This window comes from Thamnophis sirtalis, unplaced genomic scaffold (genome assembly GCF_051295495.1).
Source record: "Thamnophis sirtalis isolate CommonGarterSnake01/CBP01778 unplaced genomic scaffold, rThaSir2_p1.2 scaffold_4, whole genome shotgun sequence".
Taxonomy (NCBI): domain Eukaryota; kingdom Metazoa; phylum Chordata; class Lepidosauria; order Squamata; family Natricidae; genus Thamnophis; species Thamnophis sirtalis.
In genome coordinates this window covers 118,690,090-118,715,647 of record NW_028261384.1, presented here as the reverse complement: position 1 = coordinate 118,715,647, position 25,558 = coordinate 118,690,090, and the positions used below count along the sequence as shown (strand labels likewise).

The following is a 25,558-nucleotide window of genomic DNA, read 5'->3' as shown; positions in this document are numbered from 1 at the left end:
TTTTATAATTAACTGTCCCAACCACTGTTGAAAACTTGCTGACATGAATTCTGAACCTCTGTCAGTTTGTATCTGGCATAGCTGTTGTTTATATATTCTTTCCACGAAGCTTACCCATTCTTAAATTTCTGTAGCACCTCTACTTTACTCTAGTAAATAGGAGAACCCAAACCTGCTACAATCTACAATGACCAGCGCATACTTAGCTCCTTCCAAACTGCCTTGTGTTGGGCCAACCAAATCTGCATGTACCAGCTCTACAGCTCTTGATATTTGCCTTGTGCTACTCTTGCTCACTGGGAATGCTTTGGACTTTGATGATTTGCATACTGCACAGTCCAAGAATGCTTTACACCCCTTTAAGTTTAAACCTTCTGTTGCATCTTTTCCAGAATTCTGAAGGTTGCATGACCAAACTTTCTGTTCAAGAGATGAACATGTGAATCATGCTATGGCGCATTCCCAAATGTTTGTGCACATTGAACCTTTTGTCCCTGCAACATATAAAGATTATCCTCTTTTATGCCCTGTGCACATACATTCCCATTTCTCTTTATGAAACACCTTCCATTTTACAAATCCTTGCTTGTCTAAACTAGAGGCACTTAGTAAATTATGCTCCATTTCAGGTATACATAATATATCATTAAACCTCTTTTCCAGATATGGAATTTGCACACTGCCTCTTCCAATGACTTTAGCCTTCTGGCCATTTGCCAAGGCTACTGCATCTCCAGCAGCTGGATCCATCCTGTAAAACAATTTAGAATTATTAACAATTGTTTGACTTGTGCCATTAACCATTTGTCTCTGGTATTGCAATAGCTAACTTTTGCCAAGCAATTTGTCCATCAGTGGATTGTCTTTCTTGCAAATAATTTCTTCCTTGCAAATAGTTTTTTCTTTGCAAATAGTCCTTCTTTAAATGTGTTTTTTCACCACACATGAAGCACCGCCTCTGTTGGTGGGCTGTAATCTGGTCTCTTCAACTGCTACATTTCTCTTTGCAAACATCTTGTCTGCTGCTCTGGTCTCTGCAAATAGCCAGTCTTTGGAACTTTCTGTTGCTCTTCTTTCTCTGCTGTTTGGGCCCCCATTTCAGGAATTTCTCCTTGTGGCTTCTTCTAAAATGGTGCTTGTTCTCCTCAGAAATCAAACAAGTTTTCAGGGCTTCCAAATGCAATTCCCGCTCTGGTTTGCACTCAAATACCGTAGAAATAATGTCCAACATTTCATCCAGACTGTTTAACACCAACAGCACTGAATCTTGGGAATCTGCACCCCACATATTCTAACTCCACAAATAAAGTTTGCATTTGTACAAAATGCTGTTCCACAAATTCTCCTGGTTGCAAACGAGCTCTGAATATTTTTTTTGATAATTGTACAATATTGCATGCTGACACACTCACATGCACACTTCTCAACTTCAGCCAGACTTCCTTTGCAGTCTTTAAATCAGCCACATTGAGAAATTGTTCATCTTCTAAAGCTATTGCTTTATCATGCTGCCTCTGATCTGCAGCTGCTAACAGTCCCTGTAGTGGATTAACAACAATATCCCAGAGCTCCTTAGCCTTCAGGAAACATTCCATCTTTACAACCCAAACAATATAGTTCTTCTATCCCAAATAAGGCAGTTCTCCTCAAATTCAACAGCAGCCATCCTGTAAGCTTTATCTGCCTGGTCCTTTTAACATGGGCAGTCCCTCAGCTTAAATTACAATTCAGTCTTTCTGTGTGCTCTAGGCCCATAACCTGACAGAGTTTGCTACAAAATCAAATCCAGAAAGCACACACAGATGACTGATTCAGCAGGATTCATTTAAATAAGAAACTTCTTTATATATGAATATATATATACAATACCAACAGCAGAGAACAGTTTCATTTTTCAATTCAGAGTTCAGTGTTGCAGACAGACAAATTTCAGTTTCAATTCTTAGCACAGCACTCAGAGCTGCAGGGCTAAACCACACCCAAGCTCCAAGCTGTTTCAGGTCCCATTGGTTGACCTTGTTACTAAGCCCTATTCATTGGCTGACCTTGTTACCATGTCTCTACCAGTTCATGAACATTCTGACACGCATAAACACAGTTATTTTGTTACACAGAAAATACAGAAATCATTAACCTCAGAAAGTATTCAGTGTTTCACACTCTGAAGACTTTCTCTATCTTTGGTTTCCCTTTGTGATCTCTGTACGGGTACTCCTCGACTTACAACAGTTTGTTTAGTGCAGTTACAATGGCGCCGAAAAAAGTGACATGACCATTTTTCACACTTATGACCATTGCAACATCTTCACAGTCACGTGATCTAAATTTGGAGGTTTGGCAACTGGCTTATATTTATAACTGTTGCTGTGTCTTGGGGGGTCCTGTGATCCCCTTTTGCCACTTTCTGACAAGCAAAGTCAATGGGGAAGCCAGATTTACTTAATAACCATGTTACTAACATAACAACTACAATGATTCATTTAACAACTGTGGCAAGGTTGCAAAATTGGGCAAAATTCTCTTAACAATATCTCAGTTAGCATCAGAAATTTTGAGTTAAATTATGGTTGTAAGATGAGGACTAGATCAGATACTGTTTAAGTATTATTTTTTTACAAAAGGCATTTAACTGTATCTTGACCCCCTACTGTGTTATTCTCAATTGTTAGTAGTTAATTTTTTTTCCTAGGACACAGTGGTTAAACCAGGTCCAGGGAGACTGTAATATTAATCCCTGTTCAACTGTGAATGGGCAACCTTTGACCAGCTACTAGCTTAGTTTATTTCACAGGACGGTTGAGAAGACACTGGGGAGATGGGGAAAGCTGCTGTACTCTATGTATCTTTCTTGGAGGAGGAAGAACCTACAGGTAGTCCTTGAATTATGACCGTAATGGAGCCTACTCATCAGGTCATGAAATCGCAATGGTCATAAATCAACTCACCAACAATCTTTTTCCAAGTGGTTATTAAGTAAATACTGTGTTTTGCCAAAATCTGGAAGTAAATGCCAGTTTTCAGCAAAACTGTAATGCAGGACACTGCAAATAGCCATAAATGCAGACTAGTTGCCAAGTGCCCAAAGTCTGGTCATGTGACTGTGTGTGTGTGTGTGTGTAGGGAAACCCAGCCATCGGAATTTCTAATACAGGTTGTAAAGTAACTCCAGGGAGGCTTGTCATAATTTCAAATGGTTGTTAAGTGACCAATCATAAAGATTACCTGTAAAATAATTTATGAATGACATATTTAGAACCAGCAAAAATCCAGGGGAAGTTTCCCCATACACATCATGTAAGCAAAGTTTCAGTCATTAAAAAAAAAAAAACATTTTTCCCTTTATTTGGAACCAGGAGATAATAATATTTAGCATTCTGCTCTAGTCTGTAGCCAGGGAATTAAAATGCTCAATGGATTAAACCCATTGAGCTTTAACTCTGGTCTTCCAAGAGAAGAGATGGTTTAATTGCCAAGATGGTTTGTAGTTATGGGTTAAATAACATACACTGTGGGATATGCCCTAGAGCCTGAATAGACAAGACCACAGTTATTGATTGAGCCATCTTAATTATGTGTTAATGGCAGTGAACAATAATGTTCTTTTAAAGATGAAATAATTTACCATGCTTTTAGTAACCAATTTCTTTAAAAAAATTCTCTTTTGTTTCATATAGAACAGAAGGTACTGAACATACCGAATACTCTTTCCTCTTCCTATTTTCCCCGCAACTCCAGTGACGCAGATTGGGCTGAGAGAGTGACTGACTCAAAGTCACCCACCTGGCTTTTATGCCTAAGGCAGCACTAGAACTCACTGTCTCCTGGTTTCTAGGCCAGCATCTTCATCACTAGACCAGATTGGCTCTCAGTACTCTGCAGGAAATTAAATGGCAAAGGAAATTGTGACATAATTGAATTGGACAGAGATGCAGATAATCAGAACGGACTTCAAGAGGCTTTTCTATTGTAATGAAGAATGGCTATAGCTAGAGAGGTTTTTGTGCAGAATTTTATATAGAACTGACCGATGTCATGCTAACTTTATAATCTTCTTACTTCCAGGATGATTTGTTTATTGTATTCAGGGTGCACCAAAAGCCAAGCCCCACAGGCCAACAGACCAGTGTTTCTCAACCTCAGCAACTTTCAGATGTGTGGACTTCAACTCCCAGAATTCCCCAGCGGCACATCTTAAACTTGCTGAGGCTGAAAAACATTGCAACAGAGGATCTGAAGGAGAACATCACATCAAAATTTGCAAGCATCAGAAAAAAAGGTTACTGTTCTTAAGAATGCTCAAGGATAATGCGTCAAACAAGAAAAATTGTTAGAGGAAAGTGGGAACCAATTCGAACATGCAATATAATTTATAAAATAAATTGTCTATGGGGTCTGACTTTTGATACACCCTGTATATTAAAAAATGGACATAGATAATCCTTAACTTATGATCGGTTGCTTAGCGACTGTTCAAAGTTATTACGGACCTCCCCAAAAGGTACTTATGACCTGGAGTTGAAATTCTGATGGCTGCCTCCCTAGTCACATGACCACATTTTGACTGCTTGGCAATTGGTCCACATTTATGGCTATTTGCAGCATCCTGTGCTCACATGATTATGATTTGCAACTGTTTTTGCTGAAAACTGGTGTTTACGTTCAGTTTCTGGCAAAAAAACCACCTTTTGCAGACAATAGGTTTGTTTTCTTTACAACTGTGGCATTCACTTAACAACCATGATGTTCACTTTATGATGGTTTGCTTAACAAACACTGCAAAAAAGGTCATATATCTGGCATGGTCACATTATAACTCACTTAACAACTGGCATGACTTATGACCATAATTCTGGACTCAATTATGGCCGTAAATTGAGGACTACAAATTTAATGTACTGTAATTATGAGTTCTCGCTTCTAAGGGAAGCCAAGTCTTAGTACGCTACACTGTGTTTTTCAGAGATGAATGAGGCATGTTTAACCATAAATATGCTGTGCCAATTTCATAAAAATCAAGATCAGCATAGTTTAAACTCACTACTGAGAAAAGCTAGATGCTACATAATTAAAACATGTACTGAAGTCGCATGTTGCTTATTTTACAGGATTTAACAAAGCTTACACAGTTTTTCTGCTTGCTCTTTTGTTTTGCTTATTGTTGACACTGGAAAGGACTAAGCGGGAGGGGGAAATGGGAAAAGGGAACAAAGACTGCAGGGGAAAAAGAAAAATTGAACTATTTGTCAAATAAAGAAATGATTATTTGATACGCACACTCCAAAAACACCACACAAGTCAACATCTGAGCGGGATTAAAAAAGCCTTTATTTCTTATGAACACCCTAAAATAGTATCGAAAACCCCGGGCCCACCCCCAATCTGGATTCTTGGGTCCCTGCCCCACCCAAGCCCTGCCCCTTCTAGTGTGGGGCACTGCCCCATGATCCCTCCCCAGCGAAACCCCTCCCGCTCAAAGAAATACCACCCACATCCCCTTAACCCGCTCCCTAAAACAGCATTTCTAAAGTTATTACTAAATTGCCCCCCCCCCTAGGAAAAGGGACCGAGAGACACGAGGAAAGAGAGAAAGAGGAGGAGGAGGAGAGAGAAAAGAGAATAAAAGCACAATTGGGAGAGTGAGGCAGAAATTATGGACTTCTGGATGGGTGTCTATATGTAAGGGGCACTGTGTGTCTGTGTGTGTGTGTGTGTGTGTGTGTGGCTCTGGATTTCCACGTATGGTTGTATCTCTGTCTTAATTAAGGATTGAGATGTACATCATGGAAGTGCATTTTCTGCCGCGTTTTCAAATAGGCTACGGTTTCTCAGTTCCTACTGCAGTGAGTTCATGGGACACAAAACGAATTGCTGGCATCCGAGCTGGTCCTCTCTGGGGTGCTATGACCATCCATCCTTGGCTGCTATAGACTATGGGGCTACTTCACACAAGACACGGAGTCCAGACCCAGGGACGCACAACGGGAAGGAAATCTTTTGCTACATTTCACAAGTGACAGCGGGGACACACTTACCTCATGAGAGGGAAAACATCGAGAGAGCCACAGTCCTACTACAATCGCTCTCTGAGAATGCACTGTCAGCGTAGAGAGTATGCATGGGTGGTTGACAGTGACCCTGCCTTCCTGCGCTGAGGATGGAGGCGCTGTGCTTGTGACATTGACTGCAGTTCCTCTTTTTTTTTTTTTTTTGCTGTGCAGGCTCCTTTCAACCGCACGCTAAGTCCGTTTGGTGCAACGTGGGTTTCAGTTGCAGAGGTGGACTACTCTGTCTGCTGGCATGATCGGCGTGTGCTTGTATGCCTTTGTGCTTGACTGTGGCTGTGTAACTGGGGAGGGTGTGTGTGTGTGTGTGTAATATATATATATATATTTATATATATTCTTGCAATTCACTGTTTGGCAGTATGTGCACCAGTTTGGGAGTGACAGTGTATTATTGTGGCACCTGGCACTGGGCCACTCTCGCTGCTACTGTATTGGAGAACTTGGAGGGTTGGGTGGGACTCTGCAGACCCACAGACCCAACCCCAGCCCTGAGACAGGATGTCCTGTTCCTAAAGCCAGCGCCCCACCAGCTTAGCATGTTCTATGGCTGAGTAGTTTGGGGTGTGCCAGGACCAGCTGGTTTTCCCAGAAACAGTCTTACTCCCCTTACGTTCCCCTTAGGACTCTATTAATTTTCAAGAACACAAGCACCTCAAGGAAAAATGGTGGGAGCCCAGGGAACAACTGACACCACTGTGTTTTTCATTATTGGTGACAAAATGTCATGAGATCAATGCTTCCTATGAATCTCAGTGATGTTCATGAGAGGAACACATCCAGATCTCATGTCTTGGGCCTCCTTTCACCTTCCAGTTCATTAAAATCATCTTCTTTGGTGTCTCCTTCGTGGGTTCTTCTTTTCCAACACTTTAAAACAGGTGTGAGAACTGCCACCAGGTCTCTCTTTGTCCAACAACTACCTTTTATTTTTCTTGGGGCTAAGCAGCCTCAGTTCCTTCAGCATCTCGATGTATAAATTGCCTCTTCCAGACCTTTGATCATCCTTGCTGCTGCCTTCTGCATCTTTCTCAATTTGTCAAGCTCCTGTTCCTACTAAGAGGCTCAAATGAAGTGCAACGCTTCAAACAAGGCCCTGCGAACAGGCATCGCTTGGCTCCAGAACGGCACAAGGAGAGAATCTGATTACTAAGTCTGACTGATGGCCTATCTAGCCCAGGGAGTCCTGTCTGAGAGGCAGAAACTGTGTGGAAATTTGGTTCCCCTTCTGCACTGAGGCAAGTTTAAATTGGCAATCTGTTGAAGGTTCACAGATGGAAGAATCCAGTATTCGCTTGGCGGTCTTGTTGTTTCTAGTCTTCTAACCAGAAAGAGCAGGAACTCAGGCAAGTCTCGTCCTTCTTCTCCTTCAGAATCCTACTAAGCTTGGCCGACTTTGGCAAGCAGACCTCAAACCAGCATTAAGCATCAAATGAGGCCTGCCCCCTACTCCGAATGGCTACATTTGCAATCAAAGCATTACTCTGGGAAATGAGAATTTTAAATCCACCTCCCTCCCTGCAATGCTCCATTAAGAGCAATTTAGAAAATATAAAACAGTAGATTAATTGGAGCTGCTCCTCATCAAGGCCCAGAATCTGAAGTCCACCAACTTAAGGAGGATCCATTTAGTGAATTCCCACCTCCAAATCTGGAGAAACCCCTATCTTCAGACATAGCTTACTCTTTTGAACTGCCTTCTTCCAATTACATGGGCCAGAAATATTAAGAAAGTTCAGGATAACTAAATCTGGGCCTGACACCGAATACAATACTGAGCCTGCCTAGAATTGCGTACAGATATGCTCAAACATAGTGAAAGAGGAGTTGGGCAGATCCAATGCCTGTGGCTGGGGGAGAGGGGGCAGGGACAGGGGATGACAACTTCTGAAATAAAGATAAAACTGACTCCCCCTCCCCCACCTCCACACAAGTTTTTCCTTGGCAGAATCTCTGATTGCCCTATTTATGGAAATGGAAACCGAGAGCTTGGAATAAACCTCAAAAATGGATGTGCTCATTTCATGAGCGAGGTGTTAAAAGAAGGGCCATACCAAATGACCAAAAATAGGGCTGATAAGGAAGGTAATATTAGCACAAAATGAATGCAAAGAAAGAAGATGTTGAATATTTCTTCTGCTTATGTCTGTGAATTTCCTGCCCGAACGATCTCCAAAAGCAAAAACCTTTCCTCCTAACAGATTTTTATCAGGTTATCAGGAAAAAATGGACCGCTAATAAATTACTTTGGTGACAACGATGCTTGGGCTAGAAAGGAGCTCTCCCCACTCAAAAGTTCTCCTCTGCCATTCTTTATAGTCCCTGCTTGATGTCCTTGTCTGGCCTGTTCCATTTGAGGACTTGGTGGAGGGGGAGATATGGTTCATACCACCTTGGCAGACACTTCTGAATGACTAGTCCTTTGTCCTTATGACAGCCCAAAATGGCCAGAAAAGTTGAGGATCCTTGATTTATTTTACAGAAATCTGGCAGTGACCTGATGACACCATCCAATCTCATTTCTCCCTGAACTTGATTAGGATTCATGCTACATGCTAGAGAAAAGTTCTAAATAACACTGGAAGCAAAGAATAACATTGCTTTTTGTAGCACTTTCAATCCTCGCTGATTCCTGGATTATTGTCATTCCACACTTCCTCCTATCATACCTACTTATCATTCACACTGCAGTTTTCCAGACATTTAATTTAAATTCTCACTCCTTGAGAAAATGCAACAATGGCAGCTAATCGCATCTGTTGTAGTAGGTTCCGCCAATCAACGACGGCACACATTTCTCTAAAATCCCGGAGCTTTCTTAGTTGTGTCTGTTACATTTGGCACCCGAAGTCAGATTTCATGCCTGTTTATTTCCAGGAGTTCTATCAAGATCTTGGGATTTGAAGACACATTTCCATTCCTCTGAGCACTCTTAAATATAGATAGTCCTTGACTTACTGACTGTTCAAAGTTACAACAGCACTGAAAAAAAGTGACTTATGACCGGTCCTCTCACTTATGACTGTTGCAGCCTCTCCATAGCCATTTGATTAAAACTTGCCTCCGTGTATTTTTGACCGTTGCAGCATGCTGGAGTCATATAATCGCCATTTGCGACGGCTTCTGATGAACGAAGTCAATGGGGGGAGGGGAAGCTGGTTTCACTTAATGACTGTATGATTCACTTAACAACTGCTGTGATTCGCTTAGCAAAAAGATCATAAAACTGGATGCAGCTTCCTTAACAACTGCCTTGCTTAGCCACAGAAATTCTAGTGTCCCAATTGTGGTCCTTAATCGAGGACTACCTGCACGGTGATTTTGTGCCCCTTTCGTAGGGGAAGCAGCACAAGAAACGTCTGCAGGAGCAGCAGCCCGCTCAGTTTCCCGCACAAAGGTGCAGAACCATGCCTTGGCAAGCAAGGGACGGTGGGGGTAAGTCATACAATTCCGTGCACATCTTCCGTTTCTGGGCTCCCCCGGTGTTCTCAGAGAAACCCTGCGTAATTAGCTTAAGAGAGTAGATGGAAATGACTGTATCCAGCATTTTATCTATTGCATCAGATCTTTCTTGTATTGGCTTTGTTTGGCTTTGAAGCGCTGTGCCCTCTCAGTCAATTGAAGAGCATCCTCATCCTGTTTTCTACCATTTCCTATAATCGCTCTCTTAGCTGGGAGGGAGCATCAGTGCACTGGTGGATACGTGGTTCAGGTTTGTGAAAAGAGACCCTTTCGGATATGAGTCAGTTGGGATGCACTGAAGTGCGGGGCCGCGATTGTTTCATTTACTTATTTACGTCCATCGCAGCACACAAACGGATGAGTCTGCATGTCTCTGCCTATGAGGTGGTGTTTGTTTGCCGTGGGTTGCTATCTCCCTAACGATGGGGGCCGATGGCTGTGATTTTTATATATGCGATGGAGGAAGGGAAGAAATAAAGGGTAAGCACAAGAAGAGCAAAGAAAGTGAGACGGGAGAAGAGGAAAATGTGCAGGAAAAAATATCACAGTTTTCTGTTTGAACAAAGTCACAGTTTTGTCTCCTAACATCCTTTCCCACCGCAAGGTCCAAACAGTAGCGTGGAGGGGGCCCTCCACCACCCACCCCCTGCCCTGGAGCCTGATGGCACTGGCTGCTCCAGCTGCCAATCTGTGGGAGGACAGGGAGTCGACCCCACCTGCTGGGACCCTTTCTCGGTGCTTGTTCAAAGAGGAGCAGCCCTGCTGTTGCAGTAGCCCACTGCCACCGACCAGAGGACCCCACCCCACTGATGTGCCACAGAGTGGCAGGAAAGCCCTTTTTCTGGATATAAAAGGTCTGTTATGGAAACGCAGGTGGGAACAGCTCCCCTGTACCCCCACCCCCCCCCCGCTGCAAATTGGCTGGTGCAAGGGATTGGGTGTTTTGTCAGGGGGGGCTATTCTGGTGGCACTTGGGGTAGCAGTAGCAGAGTGTTGCCCCTCTCTCTGAGATGTTATCTCTGTTCTCCCTTCTAGGTTTTTCTTTCTTTTTTCTTTTAATGAGAATATTAGTGGTTCCAGTCCCCACTGTGGTTTTATCTGTGATACTCTTTTGGTTGAACAATTCCCCCCCTCTGTGGCAGGGAGATATGACACTATGTCATCTCTTCTTGTTTGGCATCCTGGCAGCATGCCCTTGGTGGGTTCCTTGGTGGCCCTGATCTGCATCCCCTGCTCCGTGGCCATCTTCGTGGTATTGCCTTTGTTCTTTGAGTTGGGCCACGGTGCCATCTCCACCTTCTGAGTCTCAATCACAATTCAGTCTTTTTTCCTCTTATTTCATCTTAAATGTCTTTCTCTACCCCTCCCCCACGCCCGCCCCACCTGGCGCTGGTCATACCTCGGACTCCAGACTGGAGAAATGGGCCGAACCACGCCTGGCAAAAAGCTCCCCGCTTCGACTCACCCGGCGTGGCAGCCACTCCGGAGAGAAGCCACCCTGGTGTCGATGAGAAGCCCCACAGCGCATCATGTGGCAGGAACTGAGGTCCTCCAGACTACGGGAGGTCGGGTGGAGGACTCCACCACCTGGCCCCATCTCACAAGAATGATGGTGACAGCGTCGGTGGAAGCCATGGCGATGCCGAGGAACCAGGCAGCTGTAGTGGCTACAGTGTCGATGCTCCCAGTCCAGCCGGCGTTCCAAATGCTCTTCCGAACAGCTCAAATAATGCAAGGCTTCCTTGCGGCACGGCGGAGTGGGTGGCGGGAGCATTTCTAGGCTCAGGCAGTGCTGGCAAGGACCGTGACACCCGTGGCATTTGGCCAACTTGTCGGCCGACCAGTAGTGCAGAGGCTTGTGCGTGGCGAACAGCTGCCTCTCTCGGGAGGGGTAGGTGCAGAAATAATCTGGCGACTGGTACCAGCAGCTGTGGCCATCACTATCCCTCTCACAGATGTCAGAATCAGAGTCTGAAAAGTCCACATAATGACTTTGGCTGCGCAAACTGGCACCGACGGCAAGTGGGTGGGAATGGCTGCGGCAGATGTGAGCCCGGGAGCTCCTCTCGCGGCTTGATGTGGTTGGGCATTTCGCTTCTGGCTCAGCTCTTGGCAGAGATGCCTCCTCAGCATGTCGGTAATGGGGGACCGGTGGGGAACGTTCATCCTCGTAGGACAGCCGGGTGTAGCCGTAGCGATTTCGCTCTTTCCCGAAAGACCGGGAAGTGCTCCTTTCCAACTCACAGGGGCTTTTGGTGGGATAACTGCTTGAAGGACCATCATATTTTTTCACCTCAGAAGTTCGGCCAGCTGCCTTTCCTGCTTGGAAACTTTCATACAAACCCCGGAGAGATTTGCGTTGCCAACCGGATGCCACTGGTGGCATATTTGGAGAATCTTTTTCTCTCACTATAGCAAAGTAGGACGGAGGGTTTTCCAGCCCGCGGGAAGGCTGTGGGGGGGAGAGCTGACAGGGTGCCATTTTTTTGCTACTGACATGATCTGAAAGCCCTTCGGGTTCAATGGGGCCATAGAACCGGTGGAAGCCATCCGAGAAAGGACTCTTGAGGGCGTGGCGTGGCGGTTTAGTGGTAGGGAGTTCTGCAGGTGTAGGGGGGTACAAATCCTTGTAGCAGTTGGGGCTACGGGCATGACGCCACCGTTCCACGATGCGCCGTTCACGAGGCAGGAAGCTGGAACAAGGGAGTGGAGGCCCAGGTGGACTGGGCAGAGCTGGGGGTACACCTCGTGATGGTCCGTAGGTGTGATTTAGGATGGGCAATTGCTGCTGGTCTGGTATTTTGGGGTCTTCACTGCTACAACAACTATACATGCCCTGGAAGAAATGGGAGAAATATATATAAATATATATATATATATAATAAGTTCTTCAACTATAGCTGTTTTTTACCTGTAGCAAGCATACACTTTCTATAGTGTAGAAAATGCACTGGAAAAATTGAACAAGATAGTGGTCGCTAAAATGGCACCTGGGCAGGTAGGACAATTAAATTCAGGTGTCCTCAATTTATGACTACAATTAAGATCAGAATTACATTCATAAGTCATAGTGGTTGTTAAAGCAGATCACAACCTGACAGTTCCTGATTTTATAACCATTTTTTGCAGCAGTCTTTAAGCAAACCCATTGTACCCAATTGGCATTTTTTCAGAAAATTGGAAATAAACATCAGTTTCCAGCAAAAAAAACATTGTAAATTGCAGTCAGGTGACTATGAGATGTTACAAACAGTCTTAAATATTGACCAGTTGTTAATGTAATCACATGGTCATGGGGGTGGATGTCTGTCTTAACTTTGAACAGTCATTAAATAAACAATCATAAGTAACAGAATAACAAAGTTGGAAGGGACCTTGGAGATCTTCTAGTCCAACCTTCTGCTTAAGCAGGAAAGCCTATACCATTTCAGACAAATAGTTTTCCAATCTCTTCTTTAAAACTATCTATATTACCAAGAAAGTTCGAAGTTGAGTTCTCAGCATAATCTTTGAATAGGTTGGAAAAACATCTGCCTTCACAGTGATTGCCGATATCCAAGCTAGCTGAGCCGAGGATCTAACTCAAGTTAAGACACTTTTTTATTTATCTGCAATAATTCTTGACATATAACAATAATAATGACAATATAAATCACTGCTTCCCACTTTTACACAATTATCTTCTTCTAAATGCAATTTAAGAATTTCAGTGAGATACAAGTGACTCTTCTCACTGACCATATCACTTCTTCCCCATCTGTCCATTTCCTATGTCATCTCCGTCAACCAACAGCTTTACTCTGAGCACAGTAATCCAATATCAAATTCCTCAGCCAATTTATCTTTTTTGAGTCTTTATATCAAATCCCCAGTTTGACAAGTGTCATCCTAATGAACCCTTGCATAACATACCTAGTCAAGATGTATCAAGCCAGCACTATGAATTCTAAAAGAATTGGAATTCTTTATCTGGTCAGCCCTATAAAGTAGACCAGACTAAGAAGCTGCAGGCTTCTGTAGGCCTAGATCTACTTTTATTAGAATAGCTATAGTTCTTGTACTTCCCTTTTATCTTCATATGAATTTGGAGAGAGGGATTCCAAGGCATTTTTTAAGTACCGGTAGTCCTCAACTTAACGATAGTTCATTTAGTGGCTGTTTAAAGTTACAATGGCACTGAAAAATGTGACAGTTTTTTAGTTATGATTGTTGCTTCATCCCCATGGTCATGTGATCAAAATTTGGCCACGTGATCCTGGGTTCACATGATCCCCTTTTGTGATCTTCTGATAAGCAGAGTCAATGGGAAACCAGATTCATTGAAGAACCTTGTTACTTACTTAACAACGGCAGTGATTCACTTAACAACCGTAGCAAAAAAGATCATAAAATGGGGCAAAATTCATTTAACAAATGTCTCACTCAGCAACAGAAATTTTGGGCTCAATTGTGGTCATAGGTCCAGGACTACCTGTTATCTTATTTTGTATAGATTAGTCCTTGACTTACAAACAATCACTTAGCAAAGTACCAACAAATCTCCCCAGCTCAGTTCCAGAGCTACGATGACCTGTGGCCCCCACATGACCACATTTGGGATGCTTGGCAACTGGACTGCATGTTTTGGCCATTTGCCAGTGATATGAAAGTGTTTTACAATGTTCTTGCTGAAAACTGGAAGGAAATACAAGTTTTTGCCAAAACCAGCCCAGAGCGAAAATGTGGTTCACTTAACAACATGGTATTGCTTAATGACCAATGTAAAGCAAGGTCATTAAATCAGGTGGTCATGCTTTACCATTGTCATGACTTACAACTGTAATGGGAAAGTTCTGTTACAGTCATAAGTGAAGGACTGCCCATATGGGCTCCAACCAATTTGATTGTCAAATTGGGTCTTCCCTCTGTCTGTATGTCAGTTTTCTTAACCTTGGCAAGTTTAAGACGGGTGCATTTTAACTCCCAGAATTCCCAAGCCAGATCTGCTAGAAATCTCTACAAGTTCCCATCTTCTCTCTTAACTCAGTTATAGGAACACCAATGTAAAACCCTTCCACCCTGAAGCTAAGAAAGACCATTTTCCCGTACAAACAGCCTTCTGCTACTGATAGAGACCATTTCCTCATGTTGTTGAAGTTGCCCTTTAGTATAGACAAATGATTGCAGAGAAAGATCACCAGGCTAATGAACGGAGAGAAGCAGAGAGGAAGAATAGCAGAAAGGAGGGTAAGGTAAGGAAGAAATCCAATTAGACAGTTAAGATTACAAGAGATAAGGACAGCAAGCAGAGAAATCAAATGGGAGATCGGATTTCTGCCACGTGGATAAATGGGCTCTTTCCCACCATTTTTAAACTTAATTTCAGTACTAGACAACAGTAACTTTAATTGGTTTTATAAAGCGATTGACATATGCAAAAAAAAAAAAAAACCTACAGACGGCCCTCGATTTACAACTACAGCTGGAAGTGGACGTAAGTCATGCCTGATTTTACAACTTTTTGGACTATGGGTCGTTATACGACTCCAGCTTCCCCCATTGTCTGCTTTTTGGAAGCCCCTGGGAAGATTACAAATAGTGATCACATGACCCCAGGACTCTGCAACTGTCATAAATTCATGCCAGTTGCCAAGCACCCTGCAATGGTCATAAGTGTGAAAAACAGTCAAGAGTCACTTTTTTCAATACCACTGTAACTTCGAACAGCCACTAAATGAATGGTTGTAAGTCAAGGACTACCTGTTGCTCCTCCACAACCACATCAAAGCTTGAGGCCGCCTAGGCTTCCTTTAGTGGTCTTTATAAAAGCTCAAAACTAGGTTTCAAAATCAAATCGATAGCTTCTATTCCATGGGCTGCCAGACTCTTAAACACAAGCACAATCACTCCATGCACATGTGGAAACGTATGACCAGTTTTTATTTTCTTTCTTTTTCTTTTTCTAATGACTTGCATAGGGATTATTCTTTATACCATTTATGTTGTTTGTATTTGTTGTCATGGATTTCACCAGTGAGGCTAAAACCAATTTCACCGTATACATGATGTACAATAACAATAAAGGCTATACTATACTTTTCTCCTTGTCCCCAACTTTTTAGAAATTAATCACCAGTAATCTAGATTTCCCTTTTTAAAAAAAATAAAAATATAGCCATGGAGTTGTAGGATGCAGGCTAACATCACATTAACATTTGATTGATGCATTTCTTCCTCTGCTCCCCATTTCTGGGAGCAAATCTGCCTTCTCCCAGTGTGTTACTACATTTGATAGACGTACAAATCAGCACGTCGCCACCTCCAGTTCTTTAGGCAAGCCAGCCAATTTCCCCCCCCCCTCAAGCTGATTGAAAACAGATTTATTCGACAGCATGCTAATCATCCCCTTAATTTAAAAAGAAGTGCAAATTTTTTAAAATGCCGAGAAGTGGGGTTGTTTTTTCTTACGTTAAAGGTGCTAACAACTGAGTTAGGTTTGCAAGTTAATTTTTTAGCTTGCAAACACAGATGACTACAGCCAGTTTTCCTTAGAAAAGAGATGTCCTTTTGTCACCAAAACATGTTGTGTAGGCTTCAAAAGTGACTATTACTCAATTTATGCACATCTGTAGACATGCCTAGGTAAAGATGGGATCAAGAAAGATAGAAGAAGGAATGCATGACCTAAAAATAGCTGATTCTCATCTCAAGTAGCTAGCTTCCATGTTCTGTACAAATGATATACAACAAGCAAACCTGAGTAAGTTGATTTCCTTTGCATAATTTGGTTTTAGGTAATGTCAGACCCAACACTTGCGCTTTCAATCTTGGTGAGCTCCTTGCCCTTGTTTATGAGATTTCTTATCCCACTGTCTATATACATACACATCCTCCCAAGCCTCCAGAAACCTATGGGTTTTTTAACCCTTAAAATTCTGAAACTGCTGATTTCTGTATCCATTTCTCCTTGGAATATTTGAGCAATGCAATCACAGAATTCCTGCAACTCTAGATAAAGGGAGAGGAGTAAGAGAAGCTAGGAAGAAGTCTGCAGAAGGAAGCGAACAGCTTTGGGGTATATATGGGAATCGCATACTCTTTTAAAAACTCACCCTGCTGAAGGCGAGTAGAAAGTCCAGCCGGCCCGTGTGTCTCATGCAATGGCGCAGTTTCCAGTAGATGAGATGTTCCCAGGCAAAGACCAGCAGGCTCAGCCCCATGGCTACCAAAAGCATGTAGAAGACCCCTGCCATGTTGTCTATATCCAGTTTACTGCTCATCACCTCTATTTTGTCATTGTGGCAAATCCCTGACAGCCACAGGCGCTCCAGGAGCTCAATCTCATCTGAAACAAAGAAGGGCAGTGGTAGAAAACATTTGGGTGTCATCCCTTTGAGGTGGCACAGAAGCACCAGCTGTTTTGAATACTACTTCTTCCTTTATTGTAAAGTTAAGAGCAAAAGACTCAAGCCTGAAAGTATCTCTCCAATCCTATACATTTATTCTACTGAAAACTAGGGACGGTCCCTTCTGAGATACTTTTCTCCACTCTCCTCTTTCAGATTCAGACTTTTGTTTATCAGGCTGGCTGTTGTCTAGTCTGCGGCTCTTCCTCTTGTCTCCCAAAGTCACTGTCACATACCATTATAATAGACTTACGTAGATGACCTTCTCCCCTGTCCTTTCCTTCCATAAAATGCAAATCCTCTTGTTCTGGACAGAAATTGATTGCCAAGGCCTGAAATGACCAAGTAGCAGTGACTGTCTCACATAAGCCTTCCTTAAGCACGTGCCCTTTAATTGCATTATAGCAGTATAGGTAGCCCTTGACTTATGACCACAACTGAGCCCAAAATTTGTGTTGTTAAGTGAGACATTTGTTAAGTGTTTTGCCCCATTTTATGACTTTTCTTGCCACAGTTTGTTTGTTTAGCAATAGCAATAGCAGTTAGACTTATATACCACTTCATAGGGCTTTCAGCCCTCTCTAAGAGGTTTACAGAGTCAGCATATTGCCCCCAACAACAATCCGGGTCCTCATTTTACCCACCTCGGAAGGATGGAAGGCTGAGTCAACCCTGAGCCGGTGAGATTTGAACAGCCGAACTGCAGAACTGCAGTCAGCTGAAGTAGCCTGCAGTGCTGCATTTAACCACTGTGCCACCTCGGCTCCTAAATTGTTTGTTTGTTTATGAGATGTATATTGCTGCCTATTCGCACATGGCAACTCATGGCAGCTTACAAAAATATAAAAACATCTTATCAAGGGAATAATTGCAGTTGATAAGTTAGTAACCCGGTTGTCAAGTGAATATGGCTTCCCCAAATATGAACTTGCTTGTGAGAAGTTCGCAAAAGGGGATCACACGACTTTAGGACACAGCAATGGTCATAAGTATGAACTGGCTGACAAGCCTTTGAATTTTGATTACATGATCATGGGGATGCTGCAAAGGTTGTAGCTGGGAAAAATAAGTCATAAGTCATTTTTTTCAGTGCCGTTGTAACTTTGAACAGTCTGAATGAACTGTTGTAAATTGAGAACTATATAGGATGGCTAGAGAAATCTGCCAGGGGTATTCACAAACACAACTGGGAAAGCTGACTTGGGACCACAGTAATATTGGAAGGCCCTTCCACAGGATCACATTTTCATTCCTCAAACTTTCACTCACTCTTAACACTGCCCAGTAATTCTTCTCTCTGCTCTCAACCTCAGTAGCAAATAGCATCATATGAGGGAACCCCAATGTTTGAACAGAGAAACTGGCATCCAATCAGTGTCAGGCTTCCCATCAAACTTTAAAGTTCTGCCTATTTATTTAATGATGTCTAAATAGCCAGCGTAACCATGGCAAAGACAAGCAAAGGACTTCCATGGTGCTTCGGCACTGGAAGCTTGCCAGGGGTGTTAGGGAGTTGGAATGAAATGATAATTCCCACCCATGGAAAACTTGAAGCTTAGACACGGTGCAAAATTGAGGTGGCAGAGCCAGAAGTTGTTTATCTCTGCTGGTTAACAAAGTAATTGGTGTATGACCACAAAAGTTACAGGTAGTCATCGACATACAACCAAAACTGAGCCCAAAATTTCCGTTGCTAAGCAAAACAGTTGTTAAGTGAATTTTGCTCTTTTTATGACTTTTCTAGCCACAGTTGTTAAACGAACCTGTACAATTGGTAAGTTAGTAGCCTGGTTAAGTGAATCTGGTTTATTGATTTTGTTTGTCAGAAGATCACAAAAGGTGATCACATGACCCTGGGATGCTGCAACTGTTGTTAATACATGCCAGTTGCCAAGCATCTAAATTTTGATCCTGCTGCAATGGTGTGAAAAATGGTCATAAGTCACTTTTTTCAATGCCGTTATAACTTGAGGACTAATTGGATTGAATATGTGGAAATGAGACAAATGCTGAGAATAAAAGGAGAAAGGGGGCCACTAAGGGGCCCCTTTCCATAAACAATTATTTAGGATCTTCAAAAATAGATTTTCATCGGCTATAATGATTTTGAGCCTGCAGCACTAAAAAAAATGCAAGTATCATGAATGTTTGAGAAGTGAAGATAAAAACCTAGTTTTCATTTTTAAACTGGAATAAAGCTGAATTTTGCTAGCTGAAGGTGAAGCAGCCAGTGCCTTGTTTCCCTCTTCAGTACAAGATCGTTGCATTTGCAGCTTCCTGCAGGAATATCCATTTGCTTCTATTACACTCTACTTGTAAATCAAATTGATATTACCAGTTGTATTTCATCTGAAAGAAACTAAACATGGACTTCTCAGTGCAGAAGAAAAATACAGTCTTATATTTGGCAATCTTGGTTGCAAATGTAAATGAATAATTACTGTGTGTTAAATGAAACTAATAGTGCTAACTAAAGTTTAGAATCAATGCATGGAAAACAGAAGATGTTAACAAAAATATAAAAACAAAAGATCAAGTAGAACTGATAAAGTTTAATATTGAGAAAAAGTAAAATACTTGGAGTATTACTGGGACTGTATATTATTTCAAAATAAATAGTGTTCACGCATGGAATGAAATTAAGAAGAACATCTTAAGATGGTTAAAATTAAATTGTCATTGTTGATGGGAATTTTATAAGCAAAATCAATGTTTTGCCTAGAATGTTTTTGCTTCAGACTACACCTGTTTTGATAACTGATATGCTATTCAGGCAATGACAAAAATATATATCTAAATTTGTATGCAAGGGGGAAAAACACAATTTAAATACAAAGTGCTAACATGACACAAAGGAAAGAAGAGGATTTGGTTTCCCAGTTTTGAAATTGTATTTTGAAGCTTTTGTTTGTTTGTTTGTTTGTTTATATGAGAGAATGGGTGCTGCTGAGAAAGAAAAGATTTTTAGAGTTAGAAACACATGACGTAAGGTATGGATGGCATGTATATTTATGCTACAATAAAGTTAATGTGGATTTTAAAAATCATTTCATTTGAAAAGTCATACTGAGAATATGGAATAGATATAAACCAAGACTGTGCCCCCCAAAAGATCTCTATGGATCTCAGCACAAAAAATAATTTATCTACTTGTCTTTACAAACAAAGACAAATAGTTAACATACTAGAAATTATGGGAGAGTCAGCAAGGGGAATTTAACATTAAATCAAGTGAGCAACTAATGAAGTAGGATATAGTTGTCAGTGGTTTTCCTTTTTACAGTTATTAGAAAGATTTAAAACAGATATAAAGACATGGTATAAAGAAAAGGAAGACAGAATTTGAAGTGCAATTGTGTACCGACGATGAACATGTAATTGCTAAAACATGTACAATTTTCTTGAAATCTGAAATGGAAGAAAAGCAGGTTAAAGAAGGCATCTTAAAGTGGGCTAATAATATACAGATGAATCCATCTATCAATATATGGTCAAAAAGGTTGAAATTTACATTGTTATGATCTTAAGGATAATTTTTATAAAAATGATGTATTATGGGTACATGACACCAGAGAAATTATCTAGAAGGTATAAAAGCATTTCAAATATATGGAAATGTGAACAACTTGAAGGCACATTTTATCATGCCTGAGAGATATGTAAAAGAACTAAAAAATGATTTCAGTATGTACAGAGGATTTTAGACATTCAACTGAAACCAGAACCTTTCCTTATGAGACTGATAAAGGATAAATGGTTTAAAAAGAGCCATGGAAGATTATTTCAATATATGATTACTATGGCAATTATCATATGTACAAAGTGGAAAGTTTCAGCATTACCCATCATGGAGAAACATCAGATGAAATTGACAGAATTTGCTGAGATGACTAAATTGGCTTCTTTGATTACAGAAAGGTCATTATTGACATTCATCAACCACTGGAAACCTATTATGGATTTTTTTTTGCGTAAAAAAGAAAATGATTTTGTGAATTATGGTTTAGATGATTAAAAAGAATAATGATTATGATGAAATCTTAGAGAGAGATTTGATTAGAATTGTATGTATTACTCTGAGAAGAAAATTGGAAGCCATTTTTAATATCTCTTTTCATGTTTTATTTTCCATTTCCTTTTTTCTTTGTCTCTTCTTTTCTTCTTTTCTTTTCTTCCTCTTTCACATTTGCTATATCTTTTTTCTTTCAATATACTTCTTACTATATATATAAGACCTATTAATAAAAAAGTATTTAAAAAAGAATGTGTGCACTGAGAAATAGCATTACACCCCATTTCTAGCTGAGGACAAGAAATATTTTCTTATCACAATAATGCTGCTTAATCCAATTTGATGGCAGACAGATGATGTAGATTGCTGTCTGTCAATCTGAGAAGAGAACGTGCCCCATGCATAAGCCTTGAACTTAAAATTTTAGGAATTATTGTAAATATAGGTCTTAGACATAGATACCAGATACTCCACAGCAGAAGATATTACCAATTTAGGCTATACAGTTTGAGAAATGGCTGCATGGAGATTTGGCTCCAAAGGGCAACATATGATTTAGAGCAAGGGTGTCAAACTCAAGGCCCATGGCCTGGATCCGGCCTGTGAGGCAGGCCTGGAAACAGCAAAGGGCTGACCTGCAGTGCCTCTGCCAGCCAAAACAGAGCTAAGGGGAGAGCCGAGGTGGCCCAGTGGCTAGGGTGCAGTACTGCAGGCCACTTCAGCTGACTGTTATCTGCAGTTCAGCGGTTCAAATCTCACCGGCTCAAGGTTGACTCAGCCTTCCATCCTTCTGAGGTGGGTGAAATGAGGACCCAGACTGTTGGGGCGATATGCTGACTCTGTGAACCGCTTAGAGAGGGCTGAAAGCCCTATGAAGCGGTATATAAGTCTAATTGCTATTGCTATTGCTGTGCACACATACCCCAGCCTCCATTTTCGCTGGCAGAGGGCTAGCAAAACAAACTAAAAACAAAACAAAAGGAGAAATGTTTCCCCTTTTCCATTTGAGCATGCAAGAAGGGACAGGAAAGGGGAAAGGGAAAGACAAAGAAAAAGAAGGAAAGATGGGAAGAGAGCAAGGAAGAAAAAATAAGGAAAGAGGGGAAGGAAGAAGAAGGAAGAATGAAAAGGAAAGGAAAAAGAAAAAAAAGGAAGGAAGGAAGATTATAATAAGAATAAGGAAGGGTCTCAGGGAAGTCCTTTAGCACTTGGCCACCACAGGTGTCCCCCGACATGAGTGACCTCAAGCTGGCCATGCCCACCAGGCCCATGCCCACCATGGCCCTCTGAGGTCAACCCACAATGAAATCGAGTTTGACACCCCTGATTTAGAGCATGCAGGGGCCCACTTATAGCACTTCTCAGGAACACCATAAAGTTGTTGTGCATCTTCCTGAATTTGTCAATCTTAAGAAAAAGCCTACCTTGCTTTAAGGAGCGCCTGGCATGCTACATGCAAATTTACAGGTACTCTGAAACAAATTTGTTTTTTTCTTTCTTTCTAGATCTCTTCACAGTCCAATGGGCTGTATTTAAAAAAAAGTTCCCCAGTGACACTAACTTGAGAGTATGCACCTAGAATAATGCACAATACACTTCTTTTTAGGCACTGATATATTTCAAAAAGTCCATTACAACATTTCTTTCCGCCTCGCAATTCATCATTTGCTTCTAACCCAGACTTTCCACTTCAATTCCAGTGTCCTCCATTAGAACCTGGACCTGATCCATGAAGTCTTACCATCGCTGAGAAACTGAAGCAGGGCCAGGTCAATGGGCCGTTTCCATTTGGATCCCTTTTGCAGGGCAATGCCATAGCCTGTCGTGGCAAAGACCTTCCCACTTCCAATGGTGACAAGCTTACAACCTTCTTCCTTGCGGGCCATATAGTTGAGGACAGCTGCATCATAAATAAAAGCATCCAGTTTCCTGCAGACAGGGGGGGAAAGGCAGACTGAGATGAGTTGAGAAGAACACTGAGAAGGTGCACCTCAGGGAAGATGGGCTATAAAGAACTGCACATTCAGTTTCTCTCTTTTGAAACCAATCTAAGTATTTGTTCCAAATAAATCGGACCCCTGTTTTTAATAGAAGATAATATTTATGGCTCAGGGTTGAACTGTGCTCCTCTTGATGCTCTCAGAGCTTGCTTATTTCCTTACAGATGTATCATTACCCATCTAGGTAACATCATCACTGTTACCGTGTTTCCAAGCACTTGGCCTTATTTTCAGGGCAGTCTTATTATTTTTGAGGTACAGGAGACGGCGAGCGCGGTCACCTCATGACTGCTGCTGTGTTGCAATATTTTTGAGGGGGGATTATTTTGGGGAGAGGGCTTGTTTTAGTTCATGAGCTCAAAAGCCAGATTGGGCTTATTATCAAGGGAGGTCTTATTTTCGGGGAAACAGGGTAGCTCTCATGATGCACGTAGCACTGATAATGTTACATAGTTGGGTAATGAAATGTCTGCAACACACTTTCCTCCTCCTATTTTTCTCACAATAACAATATGAGGTGGTTCAGCTGAGAGTGAGTGACTGGTCCAAAATTATCCAGCTGGCTTTCGTGTTTAAGGCGGAACTAAAAGTCCAGGCCTTCCACTTTCTAGCCTGGTGCCTTAACCACTAAACTGGCTCTTTATGACTGATTAATATCGGTAAAACAGCTAAAAAAAACACAGGCAGAGATTTAAAGCACTAGGCATACAAATCATAAGCCAATACGAAAAAAAAGTTATTTATTGTTAGAATAAATCCTGTCCTCCACCTTGTTCTTCATTACTCCCCCAATTTGATTCATTCACCGATGTATATATATATAAATACTCCTCTATCTTTTCATCTCCTCTTAAATATTTTAGTTGTACAATATTGCCACTTCTAATTCCTTATATGCATAATATCCTGATGTTCTTATTACAATTAACTTTTTGGAGGGCCGGGCTGGAGAGATGCCTACAGTTCTGCTTCCTTCTAAAGAGACCAATCTTAGCCATTTTAAGATGTGTTCAACTCCCAGAATACCTCAACCAGAAATGAGAAGAGTAATTTATTCTAGGAACTAAAGTCCACACATCTTAAAATTGCTAAGGTTAGAAACACTGTTCTACAATATTTTTGCACATCACAGCAACATCACCATGCCTGGAACCAGCTCTGGATTTAAAGTTGGGAGTGGAGGGTAGAAATACTACTGGACTGCATACAGAATCAAAAAAAAGTCTGCAGGAATTTAAAAAGCAATACAAATAATAAAATATAACAAATTTCCTTCAAGATAAGATTCACATTTAACTAAACTAGCAAAGCTAATGTGTGTGTGTGTGTGTGAGTTTCATAATTTTCTACAGAATCATGTCGTAGCTGTTAATCTATCTTAATTAGCAGCATATATGAATGTGATCTTGGTATATAGGATTAAATAGTAAATCATATATTTATAATAACCCAGCCAGTTGGCTTTTTAAATTGATAGCAGGCTTGACAGCTGTTCCAATAGCAATGAAGACCCTACCCATATGTCTGCTCAAAGGAGGCTGACTGAGCTATAATCCCTCTTGTATTGTGGAAAATAATATTTAAGTTGCAAAATGTTCACACATGAAAAATTCAGATATAAGCCCCCCGTAGCAGTTTTACTAAAAGCATAATGCTGCACAATTCCTTTAACAATGGGTACCACATGGGGTGGGGCTCATTTTATTGAGTTTCTTTCCAAAAGAAATCAGCCAGAATTCATAGATATTCACAGAAAGTGCTGTTGTGACAAACAGTAGGAAGCCTGTTTAATAGTAGACACTGTTGGACTAACATGTATTCATGGCAAGACTCAAGAAAGTTATTTATTTCTTTAACCATAAATACAGACTTACTCCTATGTACTGCATTGAGAAGATTTGTGGAGACACCTGGTTGAACTGAAAGGATTCAGAATATTTTGATTGTCCCCAAATAACCATTTACCATTGATAAAAATGGAAGGTACAGGGCAGTGGTGAGTTCCTACCGATTTGGACCAGTTTGGCTGAATCAGTAGTGGTTTGACGGCCTAGGTTGTTAGAACCGCCAATGACCCAGGCCTGCCATGCCCTCGAATTGGTTCTCCCGGTGGCGCTGTAGGTGTCACCATCTTGTTTTTTGCTTCTGCGCTTGCGCAGAACAATTTTTATTACAGTGCGCATGTGCGTGCAGCGGGTATCAAGCGTGTATGAAGCATCCACCAGCAAACTGGCAATAGTGACTGCTGGAATCTACTCCTGGTACAGGGCTAAAAACTAGAAGATTATAAATTCTAGTCCCACTTTAGGCATGAAAGTCGACTGGGTGATTTCAGGCCAATCAACAGGAGACTATAAATTCTAATCCCGCTTTAGGCATGAAAGCCAACTAGGTTCCTTTAAAGCAGTCACTCTGTCTCAGCCCAACTCGCCACACAGTTGTGGAGAAAATAGGAGGCGGAAGGGATACTTTATATGTTCACCACCCTGAGTTACTTATAAAGCAATAAAGCCAAGATAAAAATCTAATAAATAAATAAACCAGCAGGTTTTAACATTTTTAGTTTTTAAGTAGTACAAATCCTTGAAGAGACAGTCCTCTTGCATGGGAGGAACACATCTAAGAAGTTGTTTTCTC

The 25,558-nt window shown here is 41.5% G+C and overlaps 1 protein-coding gene across 1 annotated transcript in view; it reads right to left on the bottom strand.

Moving 5' to 3' along the window:
- Positions 1 to 3,191: 3,191 nt before the first annotated feature.
- Positions 3,192 to 25,558, bottom strand: part of GRIN2D (glutamate ionotropic receptor NMDA type subunit 2D) — a 63,341-nt gene continuing 40,974 nt past the window's right edge. Inside the window, exons 11-13 of the mRNA XM_014052472.2 lie at positions 22,663 to 22,850; positions 16,616 to 16,848; positions 3,192 to 12,360 (exon numbers count right to left, since the gene is read on the bottom strand). Of these exons, the coding sequence (XP_013907947.1) occupies positions 10,918 to 12,360; positions 16,616 to 16,848; positions 22,663 to 22,850 (1,864 nt within the window). The 3' untranslated portion in view covers positions 3,192 to 10,917. The remainder of the gene's footprint in view (positions 12,361 to 16,615; positions 16,849 to 22,662; positions 22,851 to 25,558) is intronic.